This window comes from Antechinus flavipes, chromosome 4 (genome assembly GCF_016432865.1).
Source record: "Antechinus flavipes isolate AdamAnt ecotype Samford, QLD, Australia chromosome 4, AdamAnt_v2, whole genome shotgun sequence".
NCBI classification, from domain to species: Eukaryota; Metazoa; Chordata; class Mammalia; order Dasyuromorphia; family Dasyuridae; genus Antechinus; species Antechinus flavipes.
Genome location: NC_067401.1, coordinates 464,320,935 through 464,337,303, shown reverse-complemented (window position 1 = coordinate 464,337,303; position 16,369 = coordinate 464,320,935). Strand labels below are relative to the sequence as shown.

General features: G+C 46.7%; 1 protein-coding gene across 10 annotated transcripts in view; it reads right to left on the bottom strand.

Moving 5' to 3' along the window:
- Nucleotides 1–16,369, bottom strand: part of DOCK7 (dedicator of cytokinesis 7) — a 160,097-nt gene that overhangs the window by 42,994 nt on the left and 100,734 nt on the right. For 6 of the 10 annotated variants that reach the window (XM_051999529.1, XM_051999531.1, XM_051999532.1 and 3 more), the window contains exons 19-29: nt 14,944–15,030; nt 13,533–13,764; nt 9,971–10,135; nt 8,885–9,054; nt 6,430–6,522; nt 5,116–5,205; nt 4,112–4,207; nt 3,832–3,972; nt 3,615–3,728; nt 3,296–3,466; nt 372–511 (exon numbers count right to left, since the gene is read on the bottom strand). In XM_051999529.1, coding sequence (XP_051855489.1) covers nt 372–511; nt 3,296–3,466; nt 3,615–3,728; nt 3,832–3,972; nt 4,112–4,207; nt 5,116–5,205; nt 6,430–6,522; nt 8,885–9,054; nt 9,971–10,135; nt 13,533–13,764; nt 14,944–15,030 — 1,499 coding nt within the window. The remainder of the gene's footprint in view (nt 1–371; nt 512–3,295; nt 3,467–3,614; nt 3,729–3,831; nt 3,973–4,111; nt 4,208–5,115; nt 5,206–6,429; nt 6,523–8,884; nt 9,055–9,970; nt 10,136–13,532; nt 13,765–14,943; nt 15,031–16,369) is intronic. The other 4 variants (XM_051999540.1, XM_051999534.1, XM_051999535.1 and 1 more) reach the window with 2 other exon arrangements.

Sequence of the window (16,369 nt, the reverse complement as noted above, 5' to 3'; positions counted from 1 at the left end):
GGGCTTCGGTCTCTGTGGCTCCTTCCTGACTGGCTGGCTTCTCCATTTTAGGGAGAGTGGGTCCCTGTATCTCCAGCCTCTCCTCTGACTCCCTGGAGAATCTCCATAACACTCACTACATGGGGGACCCTCACTGCTCTCCTTCCCCTCGGGCTCCCCTTTTACGCTTTCTCTTCGGCCCGATGAGTGGGACCTCCTTGAGGGCAGGGTCCGCCTGCCTCTGTTTCTCTTTGTCTTCTCTGTGTTTACCCTTGTACCTGGCACACAGCGGGCAGAGCCAGAATTCAAACTCAGAGCTGGACTAAAGAGAGAAGGGACATTTCTTTGGCCCCATGCCGCCAAACCCAAGGTGCCTGCAAAGAAGGACTTACCCATCTGCATCAGGGTCTAAAATGATGGCCAGCTCAGTCAACACGAGTCCTGCCAGGTAATGCTGCTGGCGAAAGGGCAGAGACAGCTCGAACATGTTTGCCGTCTTCTGGTCTTGGACGTTGGTGGAAAATCCAGAGCTCTGTGGAAAAAGCCCAAGGGGTGGTATTAAGAAATGACAGCACAAAGAACAGGGACCCTCAGAATTCTTCATTTGTTCTTTACCTTCTGAGTCTCAAGGTGAGTAAAAATAATAAGGAATGATAAAAAATAATAATAAATGAGGAAAAATAAGTTTGAGCTAACCACATCTCCAATATTCTCTTATTCTTAGAACATTTTTCACTTAAAAAAAAAAAAAAAAACTTTTTAAAGAGCAATATAACACACCCAAAAAGTTTTTTTAAAAAATCACAAACACCAAAACCCTTTTTGTCCCAGATTTGCTTATTGGTTTTCCTCAGAGAGCAAAAGAAATACCTGTGAAGACTGTGGTCATTTCCAGAAAAAAACTGTACCGTTTAACAGGAACCTCATTAACTAAAAAATCTGTTCGCTTCCTGATCTCTTCAGAGCACGTCAGTGAGACATCAAGAAATCTCATGATGTTTTTTGGTTGGTAAATAAGTTACAAATATGTTCAAGGAGTTTTACCTTCATTTGCAAAAACTTTTTATGGCTAATAAACATATTATTATTGTGTCACTAGAAGATTACTGGGTTCTCGATGGTAAATCCTTGAATAACTCCATCACTGGGTGTTCACGTCAGAAAACTGTCATACTGAATTTGCCATTTTCAACAAGTCAACACTTCTGCATTCCTAATTAAAATTAAAATGCAGTTTGGGTTTTGGTGCCTCCTGAAATTCAAATTTGCAAGGGGGTTTATGTGAAAGTTTAATTGGAGTCAATAAGGGGCATCTAGTTAGCACAGTGGATAGAGCACCAGCCCTGAGATCAGGAGGACTTGAGTTCAAATCTGAGCTCAGATATTTAACACTTGCTAGCTGTGTGACCCTGAGCAAGTCGCTTAACCCCAATTGCCTCAGGAAAAAAAATTTGTAGTCAATAAAAGGGAAAGGCTACCTAGACCCGTAAAATGTTAACTTTTATTTAAGTGAGGCTATGGGAATTTTCAATGATTCTCCAAGTTCCTTCTTTTAAATATTGCTCAGTTATTTGTATGAATTAAATATGGCTTGTTTCGTTTAGCAATTAAAAAACAACTATAGTAGTTTATAGCTACATATGTGAAATAAAAATAGCTGAGAAGTACAATAAGATTATTAGGCCTTCTCAATCTCCTAGGCAGCTGTCATTTCTCCTGTTTACTTCTGTGATCTCAACACTATCCTGAAAGACATAATGACAAAACTGGTTGCAGGGCTGCCAGGCAGACACATATTCACTAGCCAAATGGGTTAGAAAAGAAAATGCCATTTTATTAAACAATTCAAAGAAACACACAGGAAAGTGACCCTCTGTCAAGGAGTGGTTTCCAATGTGTGGGAGGTCTAAGCAAAGCCAATTGAATACATTTTCTCTCTTTTTTTTTCTTTTCTTTTCTTTTTTGCTAAGACAATTGGGGTTAAGTGACTTGCCCAGAATCAGACAGTGAAGAAGTGTTAAGTGTCTGAGGGCAGATTTGAACTCAGGTGCTCTTGACTTCAGGGCTGGTGCTCTATCCATTGCATCACCTAGCTGCCCCTATTTTTTCCTTAAAAAAAAAAAACCCACAAGTATATTTTCTTTTTCTTCGAATTCCTCCCCACCTGGAGAAAAAAATCATTGTAACAAATATTCCCAGTTAAGCAAAACAGACTCTCACACTGACCACGTCCAAAAATATACCAACATACATTTTAAAAACCCAGTTCTTGTGAGCAAGGAACTCCCAGACGCTGAGGATACAATCTCAAGGTTTAACATAACCAGTCCCTGTCCTCAAGGAGCTTCCGTTTGGGAGGACACGGCAGGTAAACAGACAAGCACGTCCTGGAGGTGTGGGAGGGTGTGGGCACTAACCTCCAGGGCAAGGACAATGCAACAGTCAGGGGGGGGGTTTCACAGGGGATGGCACAGACTGCCCGTCCAGGGTCAAAAACCAACAGGAGGTGGAGCTGGCCAGACTCTCCTGTCTGAAGTGGGGTCCTGGGCAATCAGCCTCTCTGGGAAGGGCTGGCTTTTTAACTCCAAGGCCAAAGTTTGCCATTGAGCTTCTTGAGGGGTCAGGCCTGGCCAGATTTTTACCTTAAAGGACTATTCTGGCAGAACATCAGAGAATGCAACTTGCTGGACGTGGGATCAGAGGGAGAGGGGAGATGAGGAGGACTGAGTTTGTGACCCCCTAGAATACCGAAGTTCAGAGGGGTCTGAGTGCCATCTTGAGTGGGGAATGCCTGCGGCACATCATCCAGCTGCAGAAGTGGTGCTGGAAATGGGGAGCGGACTCAGCAGAGAGGGGAGGAGTCAGTGCCCAGCTCTGGGAGTCTCCGGCATGGGGACAGTGACTGGGGACAGTGACTGGATCCGTGGTCACTGTTGAGGGAATGGAGAGACGCTGGGGGAGAGATGAAGACTCAAGCAGAGATGTGGCCGCCCAGGTAGGAAGCAGACCACGAGCGCTATCCCAGGGTGGAGGCTGGGTATATGCGACATCCTTAGGCAGAACATGCTCAGTAAAGCTGCGAGGCAAGGCGGATTAAGGAGCCCCGCCCACTGTAACTAGGGAACCAGTGAGGAGCCAGTACATGCGCAGGTAGAATAGAGGCAGGCGCACATGTACAGATAAAGCATTAATTGAGCACCTCTTGTATCCCAAGCACTGTGAGAGCCCGGGCACGATGCTTGGCACACAGCGGGCAGGTGATAAAGGTTCCCTGACTGACCCCTCCTCCAGGCCGGCAGCAGTGCCCTTCACTTGCCTGAGATGTTGCCGAAGATACAGACGGGGACGGCGAGGCTGGCGGCGTGAGCAAGCTGCAGGGCAGGTTGAGGGTGACGTAATGTTCGTGACTGCAAATGACCCTCAGGAAGTCCAGCCTCAAGGACACCAGGAGGCTCGGGTTTGGGAGCGAGTAGAGCTTCGAAGACACCTGGGGAGCCGAAGATGACCCGGCATTAGCGGGAGGGCCGGGAGACCGGTGGGCCAGCCGGCAGCAAGGGGCCGGGCAGGCTGGGGGGAGGGGAGGATGTCCCCCCGCGCTCCCCATTCTCATCCCCAGCCGTGCCCTCACATCTCACCTGTTTGTAGCAGGCCTTGATGAGGCTAAACACGAATCCTCGGTCCATGACGGACAAGAGATCGTTGAGGAAGAAAGCGAGACTCATGTTGAGCCGTTCCACCATTTCCGTGTCCTGGAGAAGAGAAGACCAGAAAAGAGAGGGGAGGTGGGGCACGTGGCGAAGCCCGGTTCGTCCCCTCGGAGCCGGGTCCGAAGGCCAGCGAGGCCGTCCTCACCTTCTGAAAGCGACCCACGATGTCGCCCGCGATGGTGCTGACCAGAGCCGCGATGTCGTCCATGAAGCGCTCCGGGAAGCGGCTCTTGCGCGGCGCCTCGAGTTTATCCGTAAAATATAAATGGTGCACCATGCTTTTCACCTGAGGAGAAGGACCCGCGCTCTGATACACTCCTCCCCAGCCTGCGTTCCCTTCCCTCCCGACTCTGCCCTACCCAAGCCCCGCCCAGTGCCCTGCCCCGGGGGATGCGAAGCCTTTCCCGGAAAGCCCCCGCGCTCACCATCAGCTCGAAGAAGAACCAGGCCTGCTGCAGAGCCGCCTCCCGCACGCTGCCGCTGCAGACCACCCACTGCAGAGCCAGCTCCTCGTGGAAAAGCTGCCCGGGAGGGAAGGCAGAGTTAGCGGGCACGGCCCCAGCAGGCGGCTGGGGGCCATGCCGACATGAGGACACAAGTAGGAAGGGAATAATGAAAAGAAGCAGGGGAGCGGTGACCCACGGGGTGCAGCGATGACATCCATTAACGAAACGACTGGTAGCCGCGTGAGACAATGGGCTGCCGGGAACTACGGGCGTCGGGGCATAAAATGGAACAGTACTGGCCGGATGGGCAAGGGCCTTAAATTGTGCCTGCAAACAGACAGCAGGACCAGCAACGAAAAGGCACAAGCTCTTGTTTGTGGCTTCAAACGGGGATGGCGGGAGCTTCTCACAAACTTTGCTGGTACAATATAAGTAGCACCTCTGAAAAGGCAGCCTCGATTTTTCACGTGATCGGGAGCATAAGTTCTTTTAAAAAAAAAAATATTCCATACTCCTTCCTCATTCTTAGAGCAAAATGGATATGTATACAAAGCAATTTGCAAATCGGTGCATATTTAATATGAGAAGGGACTAACAAAAAAACTGTGCACGAGGGAAGCAAATTAACATATCTTACTAAGAGTGATAATTTTTCTAACTCATCTTCCTTTCCCTGGAGATTTAAACACAAAACAGAAGGAGTTACAGAAGCAGTATTAAGGGCTGATACATTTTTTTTTTTTTTTTGCAGTGAAATTAAACAATTAAGCTTTAATTCACCAGACCAGAAAACCATCAACCCTAGTGCATCATGTATTCTATGTTCGACTGGGCCAGCAGAGTGGCTCCCCCGAGGGAAGGGGTCCTCTGGCGTGGAGGTGGCCGAGGCACTGCTGAAAACATTTCCCATCGGCCGGCTACAGAACACTGACAAATCGGATGGATTTCTCCCCCAAAGATCGATTGTCTCCACTTGAATCTACCTTTTTAGTTGGTAAACGTCCCGTTAATGTTTGTAAGAAACTTGACGTCTCTGTGTGCGAAGACATGCGATTACAACTCCGATCCATCGCCTATGGGGTGAAGATGAATGAATGAGGACAAAACATTAAAGTGGGCTGTGGGTGACTCTGCAGCTCAAGGACAATGCACAACTTGAAATACTTGTCAGTAATATGGTTTAATTTTTGTTGTCAAAAACCAGCCTTTTTTTTTTTTTTTCTTCCCAGTCTGCTATCCACCATCTTGAGCTGCTTCAAACAGACTGACAACAATGTATAAAAAAAAAGTTCAAATGTCTCCAATGGATTAAAAAAAGGTTTAAGGAGATGTGGGTATTTTTATGAAACTACATAGAGCTGTTGCTGCAAAGAATGAAACTTTCATAGTTGTAGTCTGTAAACATGCACATATCCAGTAAGAAAAAAACAAAACAAAACAAAAAACTTTTTGAAAGCAACATACTTCTCAATGGTCACAGGAAAAAAATGATTCTGCCCAATCAAAACCGAAGTTTATAGGGTTTTGCTTTTTTTTTTTTAATTTTTTTTGGGGGGCACAGTCAATAATCTACAAATTTTCGCATTGGGAATAGCATGCATTATTGCTTAGGCCATTTGTAATGCAAACCAAGAGGCAGGATTTGAGAATATTAAGTTAACTTTTCTTCCTAGATCGAAGACGGTTGAGATGTATGTTCCATGTCATGCAGTATCTAAAAGCAGCAGGCAACTAGGATTAAATAAGTGATTTCAACTATTTCAACTAAGTTACTACCAATTTCATCCTTTGCAACATATTCCAAATTAAAATATATCTTTGCTCTGGGTTCTTAATCTTTCGGGGTTTAACTTTCGGTTTAAATTCGGCTTTAGCCTATCACCATTTTTACTAGTCGGTGTTCCGGAGAGATGACGAGATACTAAATATTTATGGAAGTGGTAAGATGATCAGAGACTTGAAATCACAATGGAAAAGCGTGGTTTTGCAGATCGGAGTGAGAGCAAGCCCGCCGGACAGGCGCTAACCCTAACGACCACCCAGACTCCAGAAGCAGCATCCACGGAAATGTAGGCAGGAGTGGGGGAGGGGAGCGGTGGAGAGGGACATCACTGGGACGTTTGGCGGTATTCATGCATGCAGGTGGGGGAGGGGGGAATGTGCTAATTAAAAAAAATCATGAACTTTCCAAAATTGAGAAAAGCAAGCCACTGAAACCATAGTATGGACTAAAAAGTAACGTTCTAGAGGGAAATATCAGCAGCCAATAAAGAAACCTCCGATGCCGTAGACACCACCTGTGTTGACTCTGCACTTGGACTGGGGTTGGATCCCCATGGGGCAGCCTTTGGACCACCAGTGTTAACCCAGGAATTGGAGCGGTCTAAGCCCTAAGCATATAATAGAAAGCAGTTGGGAAAGGAAAGAAAGATTACATGTTGCATGCTGTAGAGTATTCTTAAAGAAATCCAGTCTTTTAAGAATTAATGTGCTCAATGCAAACATGTCTTTCATTAGTACTGTTAAAGGAACCCACATTTTAGGCACTTGTCAAGTATTTTATTATTTACATCCTACTATTACATAAGATACTATTAAAATTTTTTTCAACACCATCCTGGAATAATATTTTTTAAAAGTTCTCAATTTCTCTTTATGAAAAAAAAACAATCTGAGACACCAGTGACCGAAGCTTGATTTTTCAAAGGGGAGGGACCTAAGCAGTATAAAATGAGGGTTCAAAGTGTATGTGTAGGGGAGGAAGCTGGCAGGGCCAAGGGGCATAAAAGTACTGAACAAGGATATTCTGGTTCCTACTAAGTCCACAACATGGCAACCATTTCCACACAGGAAGCTGCCCTTTTTGAAGCTATCCTGCCTGTTCGTTCGCTTCTCCTAGTATAAAAAAGTGCTTCTTTGAAGTCTTGCTTTTCAATAGAGTCCTGTCCTCTCTTTTTGGAAGCTCTCCATTCCCCTTCCAAAGAGCTGACCAAGAAATGGCCTCCTCATGTCCCAGCCTAGCCTCCTTCTCTCCGCTCCTGCCTCTCCTGGGCCTAACAGTCTCTGAAGGCCGTCAGCCCGTCCTGGAGCCAGGCAGGAGTGGAGAGGGGTGAGCAGATAGGCCGGGGCATGAGGAAGGAGCCCTCAGAGCGCCTTCTCTTCTCCTGGGCCCGTGCCCAGCCCTCCGGCCCAGCTGGTCAGAATGCCTGGTGAGGTCGGCCAAGAAGAGAAAACCTGAGGAGGAAACGAGTGTTTGGCCGATCTTGTGATACATCTACATAGTGTATGTCATCTCCTCCCGTAAAATGCGGGCACTTATGCCCAGCCTAGGGCCCGGCACACAGGAGGCAATTAATAAATGCTTGTGGATTCATTGTTGCCACAATCAATGTTGGCGTGGGTTCACCTTTACCATGGCTTTGATAAAATTCATTAATAACTGACTAAAGTCTTCCATCCATGTTATGTGAATAAAGGAAAAGACTTTTGCTCTTAATCAATGAATTTGAAATACATAAATCACAGATAACAAGGGATATTCTTGGTGACACAAGGCCGAGTGTTTTTTGATTGTTTTCAAAAAGACCCACATTAACATGGTTTTGCAAGGGTCAATGCTGAAAAATTACCCATGCATATATTTTGTCAATAAAAAGCTATCATAATAATTTAAAAAAGAAGACATCTAAACAGATCATTATATTCTTGGAGTTCTACTTTAATGCAGGTTTTATAAAAAAAATAGGTTAAATATTTTGCCTCACATTTCTGATTAAGAAATTACAGGTCAGTTTAAAAATGACTGGTATGCAAGAGCATATCACGAAGGCTGGCTGGAGAAAGCATCGCTGTCTCAATGTGGAGGTACCAGCTCCAAAGCTTCTCCAGCCACACAAGCTGAAGGTCCCATAAACAAGCCTTTGGTAAGCACCTCCTATCTATTTATTAATTCCTCCAAACGGGATCTGTGAGAGGTAGCAGGGCTTCCCCAGGTCAGTCCCACCTTTGACACTCAGAGGCAGAGCTCCAGGAAATGCTATTAAACCCTCCATTCAGGGCAGAGACTTCTCAACATCAGGAGAGGGGGGATCCCCCCTCCCCCACAATCAAACTTACCATAATGGCATCATTCCCTTGAGTAATGCAATCATGCTATTTCCCCAAGCAAAGGCTACCCAAGGGACAAAAAGGCCAAAAAACCAGGCTTGGCTGGGAAGAGCCCACCTCAATTTAATGCAATCCAACAAGCATTTATTAACCAAAACACATTTCTCTCCAATGGTCACAGCTTTTTCTGAAAGATAAGAGTGCCTTGGTCTTAGGCTCAGGGCCCTAAGCTCAGAGTTGGTGTGGACACAGGAATAGGGCCAGGTGTGTGGTCTGCCTGACAGCTTTTAAATTAAAAATGAGAGATGGAGCTAAACTACAGAAGATTGCTTGGAAGATTTTGCTTTGCATTAGATTTACTTCAGAGTTCCTGGTCGAGATGACTGGGATTTGGAGAACAGCTCGGAGCTGTAGTCTACTGTCCACAAAATACATGAGGAAGTTCATAATAATAGGAATCTTTATCATCAACATAAGTACATTAAATTACCCACTCAGAGAACAATATTTAGACATGATTTTTAGCTATTTGCAACTCCACAGCACCTCAGAAATAAGACTATAAACAACTGGACATTTCCCCCCACGCCCTTCACGCTATTCATAAAATGTAAACGAACTTCAAGGCAATACCCGTCAGCTTACCTTGCTGCCAATGATTGAGCGTACTTCATCATCGGGAGATGTAGGGGTCCCACATATATCGGGATTGCTGTTGCTGAGGCTCCGGGAGCGATTTAAGTGAAGGCTGGCTGGTCTCACGGCCGATCGAGCCATTGTGGCATAGTGCACGGACCCTCCCAAACCCCCAGGGCCTTCAGGGGTTCACGAAACAGTACATAATCACACAAATGGAAATCCATCAGAAAAGGCTTAGGACCCCGAGTGAGCTTGGCTCAATTTTTACCCCTTCCCTCAGACTCCAGCAGAAAGACGATAACTCTGCATCTAAGGGAAGACCCCAAGATGGAGAGAAGGAAAAACAGAGATCCTTCAACCCTTGAGACCAAACGGGCGGTGGGCAGAGAACCTGCAGCTTTGCCGCTCGGGCAGAGCCACAGACACAGGAGGATGCCCCACGGCTGCACACACCCGTGCTGCCCACTATACCCAAAGTCTCTTGGTTGGAGGATGGGCAGAGCGTCTTCCCAACTGCAGGCCCTGTCCCAGACAACAGGGAAACTCTTTGCTGCCATTCACCCTTTTATCTACACAACCAGCTGAGAAGACTTCTTCTCTAAGACTTGCTGCAAAGATCCCTTTTTTTTAAAGTTAGATTTCAAGGAAAATAAAAAAGCTGTTAAAGGTCTTAAAGGACCTAAGACATTCTTTCTGGCTAAAGAGACTAAAATTTGCTGACTCGGGGGCTGCTGACATGAAGCTCACTTAATTACAAAGCACTGACTCTTGGGAGCTCACCCTCCCACAGACCATAATTACTGGGGCTCAGGGGCCTGGGGTAGAACACCCCCTTTTCTGGGAGCCTAAGGAGCTTTGGTGAAAGGCAAATGACAAATTCAAGGAGGCCGATGAGAACCAAGTAAGCGATCGAGCCTCTCTCACGCAGGATCGGGGGCATAAAACCCAACAGATGTGAAGTCCTTGGCGTGGACAGCAAGGCCCACTGCCCAGCCTCCCAGAGCCTCCGGGCCCACCACACAGGCAGCCCACCCGCCCGAGAACGGCAGCTCACGCCAAGCTCACCCCGCCGCAGCACCAAAGAACCAGTACCTGGTGATGGCGAGTTGGGGTAGGTATTGGGCAGGCGAAACACGTAATAAATGTACGAAGTCAGAAGGCTGTTCCGGCCATGCTGGTCCTGGTTCCCTTCCAGGTTTTTGTGCAGTCGATTAACAATGGAAGCCATGGCTTCAAAAGACGCCTGTCCGAGGTTCACTTGAGAAGACAAGGAGGAAAGCTTGTGTTAGGGGGTGAAATCTGTGCCCGTCGGCCTCGAGGGGGCAGGGGAACAAGAGAGAGAATCCTGACATCAGGGGCAAGGACAATCCCGAGGCTTTTCTCAACAGAGAAATTATCCATTATCGAGAACTGGGGCAAGCATGCCATCATGCAACTGATGTCATATTGACAGACTTCTTGGGGTGTGAAGGACCATGCCCAAATGTGAAGGCTGGTCAGTTCTCTAGAAGCCCCCCTCCCCCCCAGGTGTGAATTATAACACACTTGAAGGAATTGCAAATCAGTCTTTACTGAAGCAGATCTTGAATTAGAATGTCAGAATTAGATCCCCAGGAGTCACTAGTAGGTTGCTCCGGTAACAAATGGCGCCCACTGTGGGGCACAAGAAACACAAGGAGCAGTGGCTCTCAAGAGCTGTTTGTGAATAGGATCCTCCCAGGAGTGTTCCTTTGGTAACCCTCAGAGAAGGAAAGGAAGAAGAGACCCGATAAGACTTTTTCAGTTGGGGTAATTAAAATGGGCCAACATATCAAAGGGCTGAACAGGAGACTGATTAGAGACATGAAAAATACCTACTCTGACTACAATCCTCTTTTCTGTTTGTCAGAAAGTTTGCCTCCATGACATCTCAGAAGCTTCAACACCTGCTATAGCGTCTCACCCTGCAACCATCCAGAGGAATAGGATGGAAAAGACTTCGATGGTGCTGTTTGCATTCCTCAATATGTGGACTCAGATAACAGCTGCTTTACAATATTGGACAAACTTACTGATGATTGCTGTTGGGTGAAAAATAATTGTGACCCATAAAACAAAAAATGGGGAATTGTGTGAAGGGGGCAGGTCAGTTCTCTGAAAGCCCCCACAGCTGTGAATCATAACACTTGAAGGAATTGGAAATCAAATCAGCTTTTACTGATGCAAATGTTGCTTGTGAATTGGGAATGAAATAAATTGGAGACTAGAGAGAAGAGGAGAGAGATCAGAGAATGCAACTGCCTCTCAGTCTCCCTGTATCATTATCATCCTCTCACATGAAGGGATCTGTTCTGCTGGTCAGAATTAGATCCCTGGCAGCCATTAGCAGATTCTTCCCATAACATCAAGGCAACCAAATTTTGATTCAGTTTTCCACAAGATTTCACAACTGATGGTATAAAGGGCCTTGATCAAATCAATGAATATTGTGTACAGACTTCTGGTTCTGCCCTTGGCATTTCTCCTGAAGTGGTCAGGCATCAAACAGCATTATTAACCATTCCTGGGCCCTCTCTGAAGCCATGCTGACTTTCAGGTAGATGACCACCTTCCAGGTGAAGGATCAGCCTATGAAGAACTCTGACAAGCATCTTTAAACAATGACTGAGATAGAGACTCCCTTGTGATTACCATAGGACAATCTATTTCTTTTTCCTTTATAGAGATGGACAATGAAGACATATTTGAACTCCTAAGTGATAATCTCCTCTTGTTATATATCCCAGAATATTTCCGTCAGCTTTTTATGAGCAGTGGACCTCCCACCTTGTAAATCTCAGCTGGAATAGAATCAGTAGAACCCAGTGCTTTGTCACATAAGGGAAGCCTCTTCTTCAGTTGGAAGTTCTGTAGAAGTTCACCTACAGAGAGCTAACTACACTTGAGGGATAAGGTCAATGACTTCAACATTGAATAATTTGTTGAATATATTATGGAAGCATTCAGCCCATTTCTCCAGGATCATGTCCTTGTTACTAATCTTAGCACTGAGTACCCAAGATTCACCTTAAGTCTCTGACCCATAAATAGCCTACAGGGCACTATAAAAGTGCTTTGGATTGTTAGTATCCTCCTAAAATTGAATTTTGTCTGCATTCCTACTGAGCCAAGGATCCTGCATCTTTAACCTTTGTTTGCACTGTACTTCTGGTAGAGTTACATGCTATCTTCTTAGAGATGGACAAACTATCCTGCCGGTAAACTCTGGGCCATTTTTGTCAAAGCCACCTTGATGTCTGTTAGTGTTATGGCCCAGATGAGCACATGCAGTGCCAAACACCAGATCTCTGAAAGCTGCCCGCTCCTTTCCTTTTCCATGTGGCCAACCACATGTCAACTCAAATTTCCTTCCACAGCAATGAAAAGAAGTGTTCACCATGGGCATCAAATCTTCTGGTAGTCGTCTCGCTTTGGGGTCATGACTTCTACTGGATCTGGAGGGAATATGTCCACCATTGGTCCTGCCCTCTGGGCCACACCTCTGATCTATCTCATCAGATGAGATCCTCAGAGGTCCATCTTTGACTCTTCTTTGTAGCCTTGGCATCTGGCGTCCAGTATACAGCAGGCACTTAATGAATGCTTGTTAGCTTCTCTGTAGCAGGTGACACTGCTGATCCAGTTCCCTTCACTGGATTGCTATCCATACTGTGCACATGGTATTTTCCTGAGCCTCTTTTCTCAGTCTCTCTACTTTCTTGGGGATCTCTTCAGTTCCCACATGTTTAATTATCCTCTCAGAGTACCTCATGTTCTGCTGCTCCACTCGCAAACCATACATGTCCACTGGACTTTTCAAGCCAGACGTCCTGCATCAGATAGTCTAAGTGCAGCTTGATCAGAGAAGGACTTGTGGGCTTCAGCCTCAAAGAACACCCTTCATCCCTGTTCTGGGCACACTATGCCTTCAGCACCATGGCCACCTCCTCACTCCATGGATCCAACCAGGTCTCAAACCAGCCCTTCCTGTGTCCACAACATCCCTTCCTGTGTTCACAGCATCCCTTCCATGTCCACAACATCCCTTCCGTGTCCACAACATCCCTTCCTGTGTCTACAACATCCCTTCCGTGTCCACAGCATCCCTTCCGTGTCCACAACATCCCTTCCTATGTCCACAAGATCCCTTCCATTCATCCCCATCTGTCTCCTCCCACAGGCACTACCTTACTCAGTCGATGAGCATTTGTTAATGCCTCTTCTCTGACCTGACCTTTTGAGTCTTATTTCAAGACGTTCCAGTTAACCAAACTCTTCTCTCTCACTGGGTTTTCTGGTCTCACTCGGCCCTAGAACAGCCTTCCTAGGCTTCTTTGCCTGGTCAGACCGATCTCATCTCTAAAACCCAAAGGAAAAGCACGCCTTTCATATGAGCTTTCCTTGATGTTTCATCAGCAAAGCTCTTCCACCTGGAGCTTCAGAGAGCATGCTCTTATGCACCGACAGTGCATTATTTTGTATTAAAATTGTTTTCCCTCTTCCTTCACCCCAGATCCAGAACATAAACTGTGTTTCCCTGGGGGATGGACATAATTCTACCTTCATGCAAGGCCTTGAAAATGTCACTGCACAAATCGGTCTGTGGGGCTCAGGCTGCCTCCCCAAGGTACATTACCTATCTGGCCAGCAATGACGGGCGGTCGCACAACAAGAAGTATCAGTTTGTCAAGCAGGAGGTGAAGAAATCGCACCACTGGCTCCAGCTGAGATGAATTCAGCGCTGAAATACTGCTCTTCAATTCATTTTCCAAGTTATTTTCCATGATCCTCATGTCTCCTATCCGTACTGGGAACATGTGCTCATCCAGAGCATTAACCAGAGCGAAGAACTTGTCCAAGTAAGGATCCTGCAAGAGAGAAGGTCCCGAGAGCAGGTGATCGGTGCCTCCCCGTAGGCCTGGCTTCTGGGAGTCCCTTCCCTAACGCCTCCCGGGATCTCAGCCTGGGGACTTGGAAGGATTGGTCAGAGAGCTGGGGAAGGAAGGGAGGGATGGGGACAGGTCAGAGGGAAAGGGAATGCGGTCAGCCCATTGGCTTCCTCTGGGACATTCAGTCTAAGACTGTGATGTGAGGGAGCACAGGGGCAGAGCAGAGAAGGGGGCATATTCAAAAAAGCCCCAGGAACAGGGAGGATTAAGAGGGAAAGATAACAAGCTTAATTTTACAAATGTTAAATTTAAGATGTCTACAGGACATCCGGCTGGAAATTCTAAAAAGCTTTTGGAAATGAGATCTTAGGGCAGGAAAGGCAGATTGAGAATCTTGAGCATGGAGATGGCAATGATGTGGAAGAGGTCACCAGCAGGATGCAGGGAGAAGAGAAGAGGGTCCAGGACAGAAATCGGAGGGGCACGCAGGGTCAGAGGGCACGACCTTGAGGAGGATTCAGCAAAGGAGCACGAACTTCAAAGGAAGAAAGGGGAGAGCCTGGGAGTGGCAAAGTAGCGATGGATATTCCCCCTTCTCTGCCTCCTCTACCAGGGAGCCAAGGAGAACGAATGAAGGGAGGGCCAGTCCTGGAAAGGGTGATGAGGGAGGCTGCATCATCAGGAGGGAGCCAGGTTTCAGGGAAGTGGGAGAGGAACAGGTTCAAGAAAAGTCAGGATTCTAGGGAAAAGGCAATCAGGAGGACTCGTGGAAGGGCAGGGTGAAATCAGGATGAAATGGAGGGAGAGGGGAGCGAGGAATCAAGGAAGGGAGATGGGAGGGATCTGGGGTTTGGAGTCCGGAGGATGCGCCCCACTGAGATGCGCCAGAGGCTGGCGTGCTCTCCTGGGAATCCACAGCTCGGGGCATGCTCCCTTGGGCTGTCAGCTCCTCCCGCCCGGTCCAGACCCTCTCTCCTCCTGTAAGCCCCGTGAGGACTCGGACCACCTTCCACTTGTCCCGGCACTCCCAGAGCCCATCACGGTGCTGTGCACAGGAAGGCACCGCGTGTGCACTAACAAAGAGCTTTCTCTTCCCTAAGATCCTTGTCAACAGTGAGTCTTAGGAAGGCACAAATGAAGTTCAAGCTACACACTCACCTGAGTGTGGATCGAAGACACAGCCACAACTTCCACATTAAAAACGCCCTTGTGATTATCCACCCATTTCATGCCGGGGAGAGGCACCTGTAACAGGTGAGAAGAACACCCTCAGCCACGTTTAAGACACACAAATGCACAGTCAGGACTCCCTCAGCATCCCACCTCCCCTCTGCACCGGTCACGGCCCCAGGCCTGGCACTCCCCTCCATCTCTGAGCTGCCCCGAATCTCTGGCTGAAAGTGCCCCTTCTGCAAAAGGCCTTTCTTCCCCACCTCCCCCCAGATGTTTGCCAGCTGTGTCCCAGCAGAAGGAAGGCTCTCTCGGATCTCTGAGAGCGAGCACTGCTTTCACCCGTTTTCTGTATTCCCAGCACATCGCTCCTAGTGCGGAGTCAGCACCTAATGAACGTCCCTGGACTGGCCAGTGTGGGGGGAAAAGAGCTCCTGGTGTCTGTCTATCAGCTGCTCGCCACAAGGACAACTTTTTACAAAGAGAGCGGGAGTGACTTTCTCCTGTCACTCTGATGGGAAAAGGCACAGAGAAGCAAAGGGGCCGCTTTCTCTTCCAAATGGGGTCCAGATAAAACGATGTGCTCGTCTCTAAAGGAAAACAGGGAAACTAAGAAAAAGGACATGCTCTTGTAGGGATAATACCCACATGGGCAGGAATGTTTGTAGCAGCTCTTTGGGCAGTGGCAAGGACCTGGCAACTGAGTGGATGCCCTTCAGTTAGGAATGGCTGAATGATTTATGGCATATTCATGTAATAGAATATTACTGTTCTATTAGAAGTAATGAGTAGACTGATTTCAGAAAGTCTAGAAAGTGCTGAGTGAAGTGAGTAGAACTAAGGGAGCACCATATAATAACAAGATCATGTGATAATCAACCTGTGATGGACATGGCTCTTCTCACAATGCGGTGAATTGGGGCAGTTCCAACAGATTCAGGATGGAAATACCATCCACATCCAGAGAGAGAGAGAACTATGGAGGCGGAATGTGGACTGTAGCAAAGTATCATCACCTTTTTTTTTTTTTTTAGTTCATTTACTTTTTCTTTCTCATAGTTTTTTCCCCCCATTTGAACTGATTTTTTTTTACACAACATGAAAAATATGGAATTATGTTTAAAAGGAATATACATGTACATTATATCAGAGTGCTTGCTGTCTTGAAAAGGGACTGGGTAAGGGAAGGAGGGAGAAAAAAATCTGCAACACAAAATCTTACAAAAATGAATGTTGAATAGCATTTGCACTCTTTCTGTTGTTCTTTGTTTGCATTTTTATTTTTTTCCCCAGGTTATTTTTACCTTCATTCTAAATCTGATTTTTTTTGTGCAACAAGATAACTATGAATATGTATACATATATTGCATTTAGCATATACTTTAACATGTTTAACATGTATGGGACTACCTGC